Source organism: Barbatula barbatula, assembly GCF_947034865.1.
Source record: "Barbatula barbatula genome assembly, chromosome: 2".
Classification (NCBI taxonomy): Eukaryota; Metazoa; Chordata; class Actinopteri; order Cypriniformes; family Nemacheilidae; genus Barbatula; species Barbatula barbatula.
The window spans coordinates 6,087,362-6,104,282 of NC_136767.1; the positions used below are offsets into that span (position 1 = coordinate 6,087,362).

At 37.4% G+C, this 16,921-nt stretch overlaps 1 protein-coding gene across 2 annotated transcripts in view; it reads left to right on the forward strand.

Annotated features, from left to right (window-relative positions):
- Positions 1-972: 972 nt before the first annotated feature.
- Positions 973-16,921, forward strand: part of LOC306904714 (serine/threonine-protein kinase PAK 3) — a 28,442-nt gene continuing 12,493 nt past the window's right edge. The window contains exons 1-5 of one of the 2 annotated variants that reach the window (XM_079474761.1): positions 973-1,184; positions 13,684-13,874; positions 15,455-15,555; positions 15,790-15,943; positions 16,514-16,551. In XM_079474761.1, coding sequence (XP_079330887.1) covers positions 13,706-13,874; positions 15,455-15,555; positions 15,790-15,943; positions 16,514-16,551 — 462 coding nt within the window. In that variant the 5' untranslated portion in view covers positions 973-1,184; positions 13,684-13,705. The remainder of the gene's footprint in view (positions 1,185-13,683; positions 13,875-15,454; positions 15,556-15,789; positions 15,944-16,513; positions 16,552-16,921) is intronic. The other variant, XM_079474760.1, reaches the window with a different exon arrangement.

Consider the following 16,921-nt stretch of genomic DNA (forward strand, 5'->3'; position numbering starts at 1 on the left):
ATAATAAGTTTCAGTCTTTTTATTTTTATTAATAGAGAATTCAAACAATTACATTTTAGTCTTGTTCAGTCTTGGTAATGAATAATATCTGTTGGGAAAGATTAGGATTGTATTTGTCTCACAGAAACTGGTGGTGGAAACAAAAAATGTTGTAATACTCATCAGTGTCTGACATTCCTTATTCCCTACAGATCAGCATCACATATCAGGCCTGTTTTCCCCCAGGACTGTGAGGTTGTCACGACAACCAATGTGATTCTGATTCTAAACAGCTAAGCAAGACTCCGCCTCAAGACAGCAGCTGCTGCAGACATCGGCCATTCGCGGTTGAGGAAGAGGGAAAAAGATGACATCATAGGCAAATGAGGGCAAGTTGCAACAGGACTTTGTTTGGTGTTGCTGCTCACAGTGGAATTATGGTAAGTTGAGTTAAAAGAGATAGTCCTCCACAAGCACAAATTCAACAGCTAAAATTAAATAAACTACTAATATTAATCGATTAGCCTTACAATAGTATGTATGCTATAAACCAGTACTTTGTTCATGTATGATCTGTTTTCTCTGTTGCTCATGTTTGATCTTATGATTTGTCATAATGTATTGACATAATGCATAATACAACAATATTTCGATCATAATGATAGAATAAATTGTTATTTACAAAGCAATCCAGGGCAATTTGCTTTCATGGCAGCACTGTAAAAATAAAATAAATAGCAAAATATATAATAAAATGATGCAATTACTATTCTAAATAGAAAAAGTCCTTAAAAGATACTTCTAAAATGAGCTTAATTACAGTTTGTACTTGCTGTGTGTTGAAACTGGATCAAGTGAGAAACCTACCTCGCATCCACCAATCTGTGAAACAGCAGATCCAGTCTGTCTGGCTGCTGCCCTCCCCCTCTCTCCTAGCAGCTGCCTTAACATGCAGCTCCATAGCCAATAGGGTTGCGAGTGCTTTATGACATCACTGGCTAGGGAACAGTAGGCAGGCAGTGAAGCAGGCAGGCTGCCGACTACAGGCAGTGAGTCCAGGTTTTGGGGTCAGGAACCGGTCTGACCAAAGAATGGAGAGCCTGTGAGGACACTAGCTTTCAGGAACATGTGCTGTGGAGGATGTACCAGCTAAACACACCAAGACTCCCACAGATCCAGCCGGGGAATGTCAAGACATGTTTCAGGTGAGCTCTTTCTCAATGGCTCTTTTTCCATCTGCGATGACTCGAATATGGATGAAGAAGAGAAGGGGGAGGGGTGGATGGAGGGCGGGGGGGATGCTTTTTATCTCAGCTTTCAGTATTCAGCCCTTCTAAGGAATAGAGACAAGTAGAATAACAGGACACAGATAAATTAAGGAGGAAATGAGAGAGCAGCTTTGTTGATGCATTGTGTCATACGGAGGAGATGCTGTTGCATTCTGGGGGATGCTACCGCTGTCAGCTGCCTCTGCCCCATTACAGCGGCACATCCACAAAAACAACTCTATTGATATCGCAAAAAATTTATGGTGTGGGTCTGTGATGGTAGAATGGCTGCAGCTGCAGAGCAATCTGTAACAAAAAGCACTGCTATATCGGGGCACCGAGATTCAAAGCATCATTTGTGTCTGTGTCCATTTTGGCTGATGAATCTTGGTCCTTGTTTCATTGGTGCTACAGCTGGATAGATGCAGAGATGGGGGAAAGGATGAATGGATGGACGGATGCCTGATTAGAAGGACAGATTGATGGCACTGGTGTTGAAATACGATCTTTTGTTAGACGGCGGTGCTCATGTCCATTTTGGGCCTTTTATTGGAACGCTTCCGAATGATTCATTTTTACCTCTACCAAGCCTTTGCAGATGCATAACAGGCCATGCATACACATACACTTTAGGGGTCTGAGCTATAGCTAACACCCCTATTTTTGTAGGATTGTTATTAGATATAGAGGGGCATGAACAAAGAACAATTGATGTTTTTGACAGGAAGAAAGGTGGGATTTAATTCATTTGCATATGTGTCCTGTGGGATGGGGTGTTCGTGGAGTCTGTGTGTGTGCGTGTGTGTGTGTGTGTGTGAGGGGTGGAGTATTTAATGACGTTTGGGGGCTTGTACACAATAAAAACCTGACAGATAAACCTACAGGGTAAAAAGCTAAAAATCTTTATTGACTGATACTATTGACATATATTTTACCAGCATTGCTCAACACACCTCTTCAAGGAAACCGTCGTTCAATATTAAGGATGGAGAGGAGATTTTTTACTGTGCAGTCCAATAAATATCAATCAAACTTCAGTTGATTTGAGCCATAATAACAAAAAAATATAGCTAACTGACACAATAAAACTCAATAAAAACATGTTAACATTATAAAACACATGATTTTTTGTTATCTCATTTTGGAACCAAACTCTGCAAATACATTATTTTTTTAAATTCTTTAATTGTTTTATGTATTTCTGACTCACAATTATATCTCAGACAAATGATAAATGAAAACACACAATTTTAGCTACACATATTGTAATTACAACTTTACATTTATCGACTAATATATAAAACACATACATATAGGTTTTTAGATACAATTATTGTTTAACCTCCTCAAAAGTAGCAACACCGTGACAACCAGAGACTCTGGTCCTGTGGACCTGAGTCATGATCTTACCTTGACTGCCAGAGCAGTGCATCACAATCCCTGATTGAATAACTGTTTTTGTCACTTTTATTTTAGGTGCATTTATTTGATATATAAAGGTATACTGTATGTCAAGCATCAGCATTTTAAATGACAGTGTCAATGTTACACATACATCCATATAATTATGCAAATACACAATAATAAGACCACTTTCATGTAAATTGTGCTCAACGTTATTGTGTAATGAATATAAATGTATGGCATATGACTGAAATACAGTTTGCTTATCCTATGTCCTGTGTAAAAGAAAGTCACAGTAAAATGTCAATTCAATGGTAGTTCAAATTAAAGAAAATGTATCTCCGACTAAATCTGATCCGGATCAGTGTTTTTTCCAGACATAACATGTAGGTCATATTATACAATATGAGCAGTTTCATATTAAAATAATGATATGATATTTGCAAAAAAGTGGACAGGGAATGAGTGAACAGTTTTAGGCTCCACATGAATGTTTTAAATACAGATGTAACCTTATGTATCTCATTACTTTAGATCAAAACAAAGCATGTTTGTATTGTTATTTTGTTTATGATAATTGTTGATCATTTGTATTTTTAATGTTTAATGGTTTGTCCACATAATCCTGATGTGTCTGTAAGCATCTTTAGTTAGCAAAGGTTAAGGTTTGCTGGTCAGGGAATTTGTGTATTGTGAGAATCTTCGGATAGATGCAAACTATGTAGCTTGAGTGATGAGATAAGTGTGACTGTTTTCCAAACAGAAGAATGTACCTTGGTTCAGCAGCTGGGGCATGCTGTATTTGCATATATACAGTGTATCTGATGTGTGGTTCAGTTGGGAGTGGTGGGGGGCAACTGATATGGACTGGTTATGGAACTTTTGCGTGAGTGACTTTTGTGTCTTTGCAAACCTGAATGGGTTTATGTGCATGCTAGTGTAGGCTTAACTTTACATATGAGATTTTATCACACTGGTAACTATGTGTGGGTGTTCATCAAGGCTCTTTTGAGTTCTTTTGCAGACAGTTGCCAGGTAAAAAAAATTTTTTATGGTGAAGTTTACTTAGTTATCAGTGTGGCAAGTAGATGTCGATACAGTATAGGCCTATTATTATATAATATTATACTATATATGATAGATGATTAGGGTACCGCAGTGCTCATTTGGTACTTTTTAATGTGAAGTTACATGTCTATTGTACAATATTCTATCAGTCCTCTGTATTTTTGTCATTGTTATAGTACATACCTGTAGGAATCATTGCAAACCATTAGCATTTTCAGATGTTCTGTGTTGCCTTATGATCTTCTCTATTTTGTTTTCTGTCTATTTTCTTCTACGGAAAGGATTGAAGGTAATGGAGAATATTCTTATTAGGAAGTTGAGAATGATGTCTAAGTCCTTCGGCATGATTTAAACAGCCAAAGTGCCAGGTGCAAATGCAATTATGGAACACATTGGCTCAAATTGCTCTCATCGCATTTTCTGTGGTGCAGTGATGTTAATAAGATATCTTCAGAGATAAAGAGATCACTACATTCTAGTAAAGGATGCAGGCACATTTAGGTCATGAGGAGTCCAAGTGTTTGTACATACAAATGCAAAGTCTATATTAGGGTAACGATTCACACCTGATATCATCTATGGCAAATCGTTGCCTTGGAAATATAAGGTTCTATCTGCGTTCTAAGTAGTTTTGAGTTATTGAGCTTGAAGGTTTTTGCATGTCATATAGCAAAGGAACAAATCTCTTTCATATTTGAATGGAGACCCTTAATGTACTCTAAATGTACAATATCAACATTTTCTGAAATTTGTAAATGGGGATTTGTGGGACAGGTCAAACGCAGATAGAACATTGTAATTCCGAAAAATCACTTTCGGCTTGGAACTACGTATAAGGTTCTATCTGCAAAACATTAATTAAAGTAATCTATTTTTAAACAACACAAACAAATTGCTTATAATTGTTGTTAAAACGTTCTTTATAATGTGTAAGTCTTTTTACATTTACACGGTTTATTACACTTATTTAATATTTTAGGATGCTTTAAGCATAAAAGGCTGTGCTAATTCTTGTCTCCAAATGTTTTATCCTGAGTAGGTGGGACATGTAAAATTACTATCAAGAGATGACTGTTAATTGTTGTAATTAAGACTGTTGACTTTCTTGACTATTAGGCTTAATATTGTAAAACACAGGAATTAGGAAGCTACCGCTGCTGGCAAGTGTTGTGTGTATAAGAAAATCTCCTCGACAAAACCTAAAGTTAGTTTGAACAGCTCTTCTTCACGAATATTAATAAAAGAGTCAGCCTTCAGATTTCTTCTAAAAAATGTTTTGCGTTGCACTGTTTCCTCAGATATTTCCATAAACTGTATAAAATATGTCCCCCGGAGGTTTCTAATGAGCTGTTTTGAAGCTTAAAGCGGGCGGAGCCAACTGTCGCCATTTTAGCAGCGCGTCACAACCGGGTACTGAGGCACCTGGTTACCTGAAACCACTTGTCACTCAAGTGGCCAAATTCATTTGCAATTTTAAGGCTTAATATATGTTAAACGGGTGAGTTATAAAAAAAATCACCGTCCTCACAGTTGTCATGGAGGGTAAAATTAGCTATAAATTCCAAAATAAATATTTGTACCAGGCTCTCTAAAAAAATTTTTTTTCAGCAGTAAAGTTGCCCATTTTAACATGGGGGTCAATGAGATTCTGCTCTCTTTTGTAGCCAGTCTGTAGCGGCAAGTCGGTGAATTGCAGTTTAAGTCACTTCTGTGTTGGCTTCACGAGAGCGATCGGAAGGTTTACGCTTGGATATTTCCCACTCTCACTGAGGATCCTGGCCACATAACAAAAAAAGCTGGCCTTGTAGATAGATCACATAGAACCTTATAGACCCAAATTATTATTATTATATAGAACATTTTGTTTTCTTGAAAAAGTCCTAAAATCTTAAAAAACTAAAATGGCATTATTTAAAAAAAGTTGTCACAGACTAAGAATACGTGAGTCACTAGATTTTGACCAAAATGTCTTAATAATATCTTACACGCATGCACACACACACACAAACATGCAACGAGAAAAACCCACAGATATTCTCCCCCCCCATCAATATTGACACATTTAGGACATGTGTGTCGGTGTGCCATTGTAAGGTGGTAGTAGAGCCCCAGTCTCCATTCTGGATTAGCATAGAGGATTGAGTGCCATCTGGCAACAGCCTGCAGTGTTTGTGTGTGTGGGGTGTGTGTAGGTGAGTGTCACTTTCAGAAACCCCCACATACTCTACCTGTTTGTCATAGAGTACCCTAGAGCTTTTCCTTCTATTGATTTATTCACCTTATAGGCTGTTCTAACCTAAACTATGTTTGATTGTATGGCTGTGTGTATGTGTGACTAACACTCCGACATGCTTAGTCACACAAGCACACACCATGTTTCCTCACCTGAGACATTTGGCCTTTTGAACTTTTAGTACTCTTTTAAAACACTTTAGTGTTTACTAGTATTTAAAGACATAAAACATTAAACTGAAACTTCAAAGTGGGAGATACAGGTATGTCCGTGTCTGTTATATGAAATCTGTTGGGTTCATAGCGAGATCAGTGAGACGAGTAATGTTAGCCCGGGTATTGCCAGTATGGGGTTAATGAAGGATCATGTTCCATCTGTTACTTTGTGTGTGTACGAGAGTTGATATGTATGCCAAATTTTTGGTTGTCCAAAAAGTGAGTGTGTGGTAGATAACGATAACAGCATGTTTGAAAAGGAAGGTTTTCATTAGCCTAGGCTATCGTGCACGCTTATCGCCTGTGTTTTTCGAGATGTTTTTCAACGTTCACACCCGAGCAATTGTCACTACCGATGAGTTGAGTGAACCTGCAAATTCACTCCCTGACATAGACGAATGAAAAACCGAAATACGCAGTTACACAAATTTGTAAACTGTTAACATTTAAACATCATATATTTGATTGAAAGTGCAGCTGTTCCGTTAATTCAAATAACATGTTGTCCGACGCTAAGAATTGTGGGTTATCTCAAGCAACGAAGGATACACCTCATGTGTCCTCCGAATTCTAGGAAAAGCAGGTCTCATTAGAAGGGTGCTTATGGAGTGTCCTACCTGCTTTTATGAAACGAGACAGCCCAGATGACGTAGCAGGCTTCAAATGAGACCTCCGAAGTACGCAGCCTTCTGCTCGGCCAGTTTTTAACGCGGCTCCTCAAACCAAAAAAACAAGTCAGTCACCATTGTTTAGTGTTTAGTCACCATTTGTTAAAAGTCGACGATAAACGTGCGATTATCGTCCCTGTGGACAAGCCTTTATGCTGCGTTCAGATTATGAGCGATTCTTTTTTAATTCACTGCTAATTACAGTAACCCACGTAATGGGTTAATGGCAAAACTATGGTCACCACACTTAAAAAGGAGGTGTTAATCTCTGCTACCTCATTTTGGTCAAAAATTGTTCTGTTGTTTTATAATCTCCATTATCCCAGATGTCTTATTTGCTTGTTGTTTTGCCTTTGTGTCAGTTAAGGAACATGTAGCCATTGTATGCAAAGAGGTTCTGGCACAACTAAAATGGGCAGTAAAGTAAATAAATTAATATGAGGTTAAATTTGGACAGTAATGTCATGGCTCAGTGCCTTGCTGCGTTATTCCTATTGTGGCAGCACAGAATACATTTATCACATACAAGTGATACAAGGGGACCAGACTTAATGCTTAAACATCTCCATTGAATAAACACTGAAAAGTTGTGCATCCCTGTATACTTATACTCTTTTTTTAAATACTTTGATGTCTGAGTTTTAAGCTTGATGACTTAAGGCAATTTCAAGTCCAACCAGTCGTTGGTCTATTTAATGAAAGTGAGGCTAGGGCTGTAAGCAACTCAAACTATTTGCTTTTTTGTGTTCATACGTTTAAAACAACACGAGGATAAGTAAATAATGAATGCATTTTAAAATATAATAGTCTGCTTTCCAGACTATTATCTAGATATATGGAAAGTCCTTTATATTATTGTTTAGTATCTGTTGTATAAAAGCAAGCGCTCAAGGCCTTCTTATAATAGGCCTATAGAACTCATGCCGTATCTAAAAAGGCCTTTAAACCATGACTATATTCACAAGACTATACACCTGTAACACAGAATATATCAAAGCCTATTTTGGAGTGAGCAAATGTTTTGGTCAAGTTTAGATGTTATCTCATGAATATTTTCTAGGACTGTATCTTTTCAGATTTGTAAAGTGCTGTATGATTTCCAATTCAACCACTGCTCCTATATCTTTCCTTTCATAGTTTAGAAGGAAAGAAACTGGATGATTTTCATAATTCCTAACTGACCTTGAGATAAATGGTAATCAAATTGAAAAATTATGTTTATTTGAAAATGTACAAATCCAGAAAGGTTTGTGCGAGGGTTAGGGTAGGGTTAGGGATTAGAATCTAAAGTTTTTTACAGTGTAAAAACCATGGACCGTTACCACAAATAGGAAACCCAATGTGTGTTATATAGAAAGACTGCTAGATAGGAAGACATTGTGTTATATTTTAGATTATTGTGGTCAATTAATATGAAAACTGCATGGGGAGACGTATGAGATTCGTAAAACATTACATGGCAACAGCAAACATACAAAATGAAAGTGTTACTGTGGTTGAGAGAATAAAAAATCGTAATGGTTAGATTAAAAAGCAATACATATACAGTGGAGGTGGCCGATGGGCAATGTAATGCTAATATATGATTCTTTTAATTTATTTATATAGCGCATTTAAAAACAACCATAGGCTGACCAAAATGCTGTACATTGCAGATTTCACGAGTTCACTTCGCAGCTAATGAACTGGGACGGATAGTATGCGTATTTGGCGTGCCGTCCCAGGGCTAGGGCTCATACCCCCCTGAGGTAAAAACGGGCTAGTGGTGTGGAGTCGGGGTGGAGGAGGGACGTTGCCAAACGTCAGAGAAAATGGAGATGAGGTGGCTTGACTACTTAAAGGCTGAAGGATGATTGCTGTGATTGTTCATCGAAAGCCAGCCGAGTTAATTATCTGCACGTGCCCCTCCCTAACTTTGTTAATAAAACATCATAAAACAAAAAAACAGGATAAGAGACTGGTAATTCAGAAAAGGGATTAAAAGAGAAAAAAAGTTACAAAAATAGTACAAATCGGAAGTGTGATTAAATAATTTAACAAGAGTAAAACTTTTACGTCACATTTTGATCAAGTAAATGTGTTTTGAGCATGAATTTTAAATCCGACCAAGAGGATGCTTTTCGGATCGCTACCGGGACGTTTAGGTAAAGTTGGGCCGACAAAAGCCCAGTCACCCTGGTGCTTCAGTCTAGACCTTGGAACCGATAACATTTCAAAAGTGGATGCAACAACTCAGAGATATAAACAGGAGCGAGATAATGTAACGATTTATACACCAAAAGAAGTATTTTAAAATCCACTCTGAGCCACGTGAAGCCACTGCAACGTTAGCAAAACAGGGGAAATATGCTGGAATTTACACGTGCCAGTCGGTCTGAACCAACTGTAAATGCTCCAAAGACCGATTTATTCAATAATTAAGGGAATTGCAGAAGTCTAACCGAGAAGCGACAAAAGCCTGAATGAGTGTTTCAAAGTTTTTTCTTGACACAAAAGTTTTGACTTTGGCCAGGTGACGAAGGTGGAAAAAAAACTGTTTGACCACTCTGTTTATCTGCTTATCAAACCTGTGACCAGTATCAAAACAGAAACCTAAACTTTTGACACTACGGTTCATCCATGTTGTTAGAGAACCAAGGTCATGATTGCCAGCATTAAACGCGTCACTAGGCCAGACAAAAATTACTTCAGTTTTGTTTATGTTTAAAGTCAAGGAATTATTTATTAACCATGATTTTAATTCCTTGATACATGAGTACAGAGCTCCAAATAGATTTTTATCATTAGGTTTAAATGGAAGGTACAATTGCACCTCATCGGCATATAGGTGGAAAGCGTCGCTGGGAAATTGAACCTACAGGTAATATATATATATGGAGTCCTGTGGAACACCATGAGCAGTAGTAGAAGAGTTTTGTCCAATACATACAGACATTGGTTACTTATGAGTAACTAAGGGTGCCAATAACAGCGGGCACTGTACCTTTTTATGCCTAAAATCTAAAGCAGTTTTGTATGTGTCATATACAGCGACCATAATATGAAAATGCATTGTAACATGCTCTGAAAAAATAAAGAATTTTGATTATGATGCACAGTGATGCACAGAAATTAAATTTCTGGGCCAAAACTGATACTGAAAATTCAGGGTGCACTTGGCTGAAAACAGAAAATGACTTTTTAATTGCTACTTTTTAAAATAGTTTATATAATTGTATTAATACACACTAAAATCACAAATATCTTAGAGAACATGTTTTAAAAAATACTCCCTTGCTCACTGCAACACAATGAGAAATTAATTATCTAACATTGTAGTTATAAACATATTCTAAAATTATTATATACATAACTATTCATAGTCAAACTCAGTAGCTCTTGCTAATACAATAAGATAATATATGGGGCACAATCATTTTAATGTAAACAACAGGCAAAACAAAGAGGGGGGTCATGGCGTGTTTATTGCATATTTTGCTTTAAAAGAGAGACGAACGGAGGAGGAAAGAAATGGGAGAGCCAGGGATTTTCTCTCATATCTCTTTACTGGTCTCTTTAAATAGGTCAGAGTTTTTAATGCTACAGTGGAGGGTATGGAAGCACTACAGCAGTCATATTTAACTCGGAACGAGAAAGACCATTGCTGCTTCATTTGCAGGTCCCTACGCTTGTCTTCTGTATAATGACCCTCTATTACTAATGATAAGAGTTGGGTAGGGCTCATCTTCTACAAAATACTATTGTGTTAACAGACGGGGCTGAAATTTGAGTTTATACACTTTCCATAAATAACTGTAGACTAAAAATAAATCAATACTTTAAAAAACCATTCATCATACCATGATGCACCTCCTTGTTTCAGGTAAAAATATCATGGTAGTTATGCAATGTTGAATTATGGCTATATTCATTTTTTGTGTCAGTCATCACAACTTTTTTCGTGTCACCCAGCACGACTTTCAATCCAATGTATTTTAATTCTCAATATGTATAAATATATATCAACGCAAAGAGATGGGAATTCATAACTATTTCCATTAAATTATTCGTTTGAACTCCTATTTCCTACGATCTCATTCGTTTTTTTTTTGTAATGATTTGACTTTTCCCCTGTGACGTTAGGTTTAAGGACGGGGTCAGGGCATCCATTTATAGTTGCTTTGCCACCTCGTGAAACTCGCGTTTTTAGCAAAATTTGCCATTGTGACTGTGATTCTAGAGTTTGGGGTGAGGTAAGATGTTGGTAAAATATTTACGATGTATTTTTTTATATCAGGTTATAAATATATAAATGTACATACACAATCAGTCTATGTATTTAATGTCTTGCTGAGTATCAAGAAAAGAAGTATGTTCTGAGTGGAAATTGGTGTCCTTGATACGAATGAATAGATTCCAAATTTGAGACTGTGTTGTTTAGAGAATACAGTTCTCAATACAGTTCAAATTCAAACAAAATAGTTTAAGTATTATATGAGTTATTATGAGTAGTTCAGATATTTCTGCAAAAATAACTTAATTGTTCATGTTTAACTATATTTAAATTTGTATTTAACTTTTCAGATTTTAAAATAAAGATTGTGTTTGCCTCAGGAAAGCCTAGGTCAGTTCACCCAAGCAGTTATATTTAACATCTTGATGTCATTCATTTTAAATGGTAAAACCTAACATGATTCTCACATAAATACTGTTTGTTAAAATAAGTTTATTCTTGGTCAAGAAAAGACATGTAAGCAGACACAAAGCGATCTAAAAAATCAAGTCTGACCATACTGAGATATATTTTATTGCCTTCACTTCTCAGGGGATGTGAGGATAAGTATGTGGCAAAGTAAGCCTCTGCTTTTTCCAAAATATTTTAATGCAGTGCAGAGGACTGCACAGAATGCGGAGGTATCAAAATCTTTCTGAGATGTCAAACATCTTTGTTACGGATGTAACCTCAGTTCCCCTGATGGAGGGAACGAGACGTTGTGTCGACAGAATGGGGTTTGACTTAAGAACACATCATATCTGATTGTACTTTTAAAAGGCCAATCAACTTGGCAAATGGGACGGCGTGCCAGTCACTGCCCCGTACATACGGGTATAAAAGGAAAGATGGCATGCCAATTCATTGACCTTTTGGGCTGAGGTACCCAAGAAGCATTCTCGTTTGCTGCAGCGGACGGTGAATCATATAGCATGACGGACACAACGTCTCGTTCCCTCCATCAGGGAACTGAGGTCACAGCCGTAACCAAGACGGTCCCTTTCTGTCGGTCTCTCGGCGGTCGGCGTGCACGGGCAGACACGAGGGCGGGGCAAATAGTGTAGACAAATCAACGAGCACATGCGCTGGACAGAAAACAACATACAAAGTGTTCGGATCAACCAGGAAGTGACCAGGATCACAACAGTATTTGGGCCACAATATTTTGTTGCTGCTGAAATGTCTATAGTAGAACGTTATATTATTGATTATGAATTTGACATTTTTAAATATGTGTCCTTGTCCTGTTACTAATTTGAAAACGTCATATTAAAGCTAGCAGCAATGGCTTAAGCAGTTACTGGTATGTCAAGGAGAAAATTCGGTTTATGGCTTTCTCTGTCTCCCCACACGGGGAATTCTCGTTCTTTGAGAGTTCCGGTTGGGCCAGAAAAACGACAGTTGAAGAGTCAGTGCCACACCTAGATTTTCACAGCGGACAGAATTAACTGCAAACAGATGAATGCTGTTGTTTGTTTGAGACGCTAGTTTAGAGCTTGTCGGCTCTAAAATGTGAGTTTAACATCATTTTTAGTCCACTAGGAAATGGATAATCCCCACATGGGTGCTGCCATGTTGACATAACGTTACCATCCATTTGCACATTACTTTTGTTACATTTCTTCAGTTTCCTTACTAGAAAACAAGATAAAAAAACTTGCGAATAGAAATTATTTTTACATGGAAGAGTGCATGCATGTGTGCGCCACATGTTCGATACTAGCCTGAATACTGTAAAAGCTGCGCTGACAGGCAGTTGGATGTCATGCATGGTATATATAGTTTCATAATGGCAAAAATCCATGCTAGAGGGTCACAGTCTAATTACAATCGACTGCTACAGAAAGGTGACATGGTCTCTGTGTTTTTTTATTTGTCTGGGTTGTGTGTATTTGTGTGTTTACTTCCGATGAATGTTAATGTTCAGTGGTTCCTAAACATATGCACAGTTCCTTGTTTAATCGGTGGAGTTTAAATGTATAGTTTTCTAATAAAACCCTCTAACCAATTTATTGGTTGACGGATACTGTCTGTGACTCTGTGGCACGTTGAAAAAGTTGTTTTAGAGTGACCTGATGTTGCAACCAATGCTTTGTATTTTGTCGGTCTGATGCGTTCATTGAAATTAAATCTTAAGAATATTATGTGACAACATTTTTGGCAACACAGAAACTGAGAAGCAGTGCCCGATTTGCATGAGGTTTATGTCCAGTATCATGAAGTGACATGAATCTTCTGTTTCCTGATGCACAGAGGCAGTGTCTGTGTGTGTGCTTGGTTTTATGCAAAACAAATTCACAGGGAGAGCATATGTGTTAAAAAGCCTCATTGTAAAACATTCTGGCTTTGTTCTGAATACCCTACCTTTAATGTTTTACTCTCCAGTGCAGACTAGCTGCTATTTTTATATTGATAAATGCCTCATATATGTTAAATAGTATGTGGGTAGTTGACGTTACTATTACACTGTTTTATGTTATTTATATTTATCATATAAAATTGACTAAGGGTGATGTCTTGATGTCTGAACAGTTCTGAATCATTCCATACAGCTTGCAAGACCGTCACCTTACACTGATCCTCTCTCTCTTTGCAGGTCACAGTGAGTGCAGCTAAAGATGTCCGATAGTGTCGATTTTGTAGAGAAACCACCTGCCCCCCCCTTGAGAATGAACAGTAGTTCCCGCGACCCTTCCTCAGTACACAGTTCTAAACCGCTTCCAATGGCTCCAGAAGAGAAAAACAAAAAAGCCCGTCTCAGGTCCATTTTTCCAGGAGGAGACAAAAGTAAGTACCCCTTTAATGTGACTCAAACATTATGATCCAATGCTATCTTATTGGAAATGTGTGTGTAGTCACATATACACACCCTATTTCACATTTTCTTTCATATGTTGTTTTAAGCATTGAATATGAAGAAAAATATGGGGATGTCTTGTTACAGTATGCTGGACTGGTTGGTAGGCTCAAACAAAAATGTCCTTGTTTTATTCAAAGTCAAAGACATCATCTGCTTGAATTGACAACATAAAAGAATCCATTAGATGCGTAAACGCTCATGCACACCAGTTTCCAACAATATAAGTACCCATCCTTGACTCTCAGGGTCATGTACTGTAACATGAGCTGTGGTTATTCATTCCGTCGCTCTGCCCTGAGGGTGCAAGGAGCAAAACACATCAGCATAGATTCTCTTCTCAACTGCCCGCCTCACAAAAACATAAATGCATTCCTCAAAATATTATGATCACTTGTTTTTGTATTCAAGAAATGTTCCATGTTTTTGTAGTTATATCTTTGTCTCTTTAACCTCTAGGGTTAGTTGAAGCCAAACACAACTGGTAGGGGGCCTCCAGACCTGGGGACCCCTGGCCTACATAATCGGTTGCTTGCATCCAAATATCATGGTTCAAAAGCTTACCATGGTAATGACAAAAGTCATTATATAGGAAATAACTGTTTATACACATTATTGTGTGTTTGCAAACTGTGTGTCACTCAGTGATGAACCATGTAGTAACAAAAAAAGTGGTGTACTATACCAGGCGGGGCCGCAGGTTATATTGTGTATTTTTTAAGAAATACACTAATTGTATGAAAGAATCGTGATAAAGAAAGGGACCATACAGTTAAAGGTAAATCGATCGTTTTAAGCAGGAAAGCAAGTGGGTATACGGAGGGTATACACTCCTGTTAATAATAAAATAATTCTTTAGAAGTTGTTATACGCAAACAGCACTGTGGATAAAGTAAGCAAACGCATATAGATGTGTATGGCCTTGACTGGTGTCACCGTTTGCTTTAGAATCATGGAAGGATTATCTTATACATGAATGATGCTTCTACAGTTTCATTACAGTCTTAATTCACAGTAAAGTTTAGATTCGTCCAAAAACTACAGCCAGGTCCAAAAACTAGTCAAAATGGGTATTCGGGAGAGTGTGTTGACATGTTTTGTGTCTTGCACGTATGATTGTTGGAAGCAAATTTAATATGACATAATACGAATTAGCCTACTTTAAACGCATTTCTAAGTGCTAAAAGTAAGACGTTGATAGGTGTGTAATAATCAGCTGGTGAATAAACAACCTTGCTCATGAATTAATAATGTACGTGACTGGACTATCCCAAGAGGTTACCAAGCAACATCTGCTGCACGACCCAATTTATATTCATTGTTTTCATATCTAGGCATTTACAAAGGTGCCTTTTTGCATTTCAAAAAGGTAAAATGACAAGCTAGACTCCCTTACTGTCATAATCAGGTGTCAGTTACACTGGTAATGTTCGCAAGATTATTACTTGTATCTGAAAGCCCAGCAAGGGTTTCCATCAGACCATCATAAGTATGTTTCTCTATTCCACAGCCAATAAGAAGAAGGAGAAAGAGCGTCCTGAGATATCCCTGCCCTCTGATTTCGAGCACACCATCCACGTCGGCTTTGACGCAGTTACTGGAGAGTTCACCGTGAGTTCACCCAAACATCTCAGAGGGTTGAGAATGTGTGTGTTTGGAATGGGTATCTATTATTGTGTGCTTTTATGACAGTTGGTGTGTGCCTGGACATTAGATATTAGTCATGATGAGTATTTGAGACCATTAAGGATAAAGGGCAGAACATTGGCCAATACTGAAAAAAATGGTGGAGGCATGCACATTGTTTATTTATTCTGTACTTTTTTGTGTCTTTTACGAACACAGGGTATTCCAGAGCAGTGGGCCAGGTTATTGCAAACGTCTAATATTACCAAGCTGGAACAGAAGAAAAATCCCCAGGCTGTTATAGATGTTCTCAAGTTCTATGACTCCAAAGAGACCGTCAACAACCAGAAATACATGAGCTTTACATCTGGAGGTGAGTCACGCCCACATACAGTACATATTCATTTTGTGATTTTTCTTCGTAAAAGATATATATATATAAGTTTAAAGGTAAATTGTTCTCATTTTAAATTGTGTCTAATTCATTGATTTTGATCATTTTTAGTCATTTAGGTTTAAAGCCTTACACTCTTACGCACTTATACAATGTTTGTCATAATAAATTGTTTATAAATGTATACAAGTTGATTAGTCAAGAAGATTTCACTTGACTTTAAAAAATAAATAATAAAATGCAGGGTGACCGATTTCTCTTAGCTGTTGTTGATGTTCAAATCACCAAAACGGACACACCCCTACCCCATCTTTCGCTTTCGTCAGCCCTCGGCTCGACTAATGTCCGTCCTGTACACTGTACACCTTACTGCTGATTGGCTATGAGGTTGTTTTGGAACTCGCGTAATTCGGACACCCCGCCTTTAACAGAAGAGATGAAGGACACTGCTTTTACCAACCCCTCTAACAACATTTCTCGGGAAGAATAAAAAAGGCAACATTTTTATTCTGTTTATGCACTAATAGAATTGTTATTTCATGCTTTCAGATAAATCTGCTCATGGTTACATTGCAACCAATACTCTGGTGAGTTTTTTTTCTTATTCTTTCCAATTTAACATTTCAATTTCAATTTCCAGTTCACCTTCATGAATCAAATGATTCATGATTCAAGCACCTTTCTGTATTTCCATATCCCCATGAATAATATACTAGAGGTGCTATAAATTGTTTACAGCCCATATGATCATGTTTGTCTATGAATAAAAGGATCCATTTACATAATTCCCTTAGTAACAGAAAAGTTTTACAGTGGTCACTTTAAACAACATAGATCAGTGAAATGTACTAGTATTAACAGATGATGGGCGAAATCCTTTAAATGATTATTCTGTGGCTATTCATTTAGTAACTGATTTTGTTTTGCCATCACATTGAGGTTTTAATTTCAAGTAAT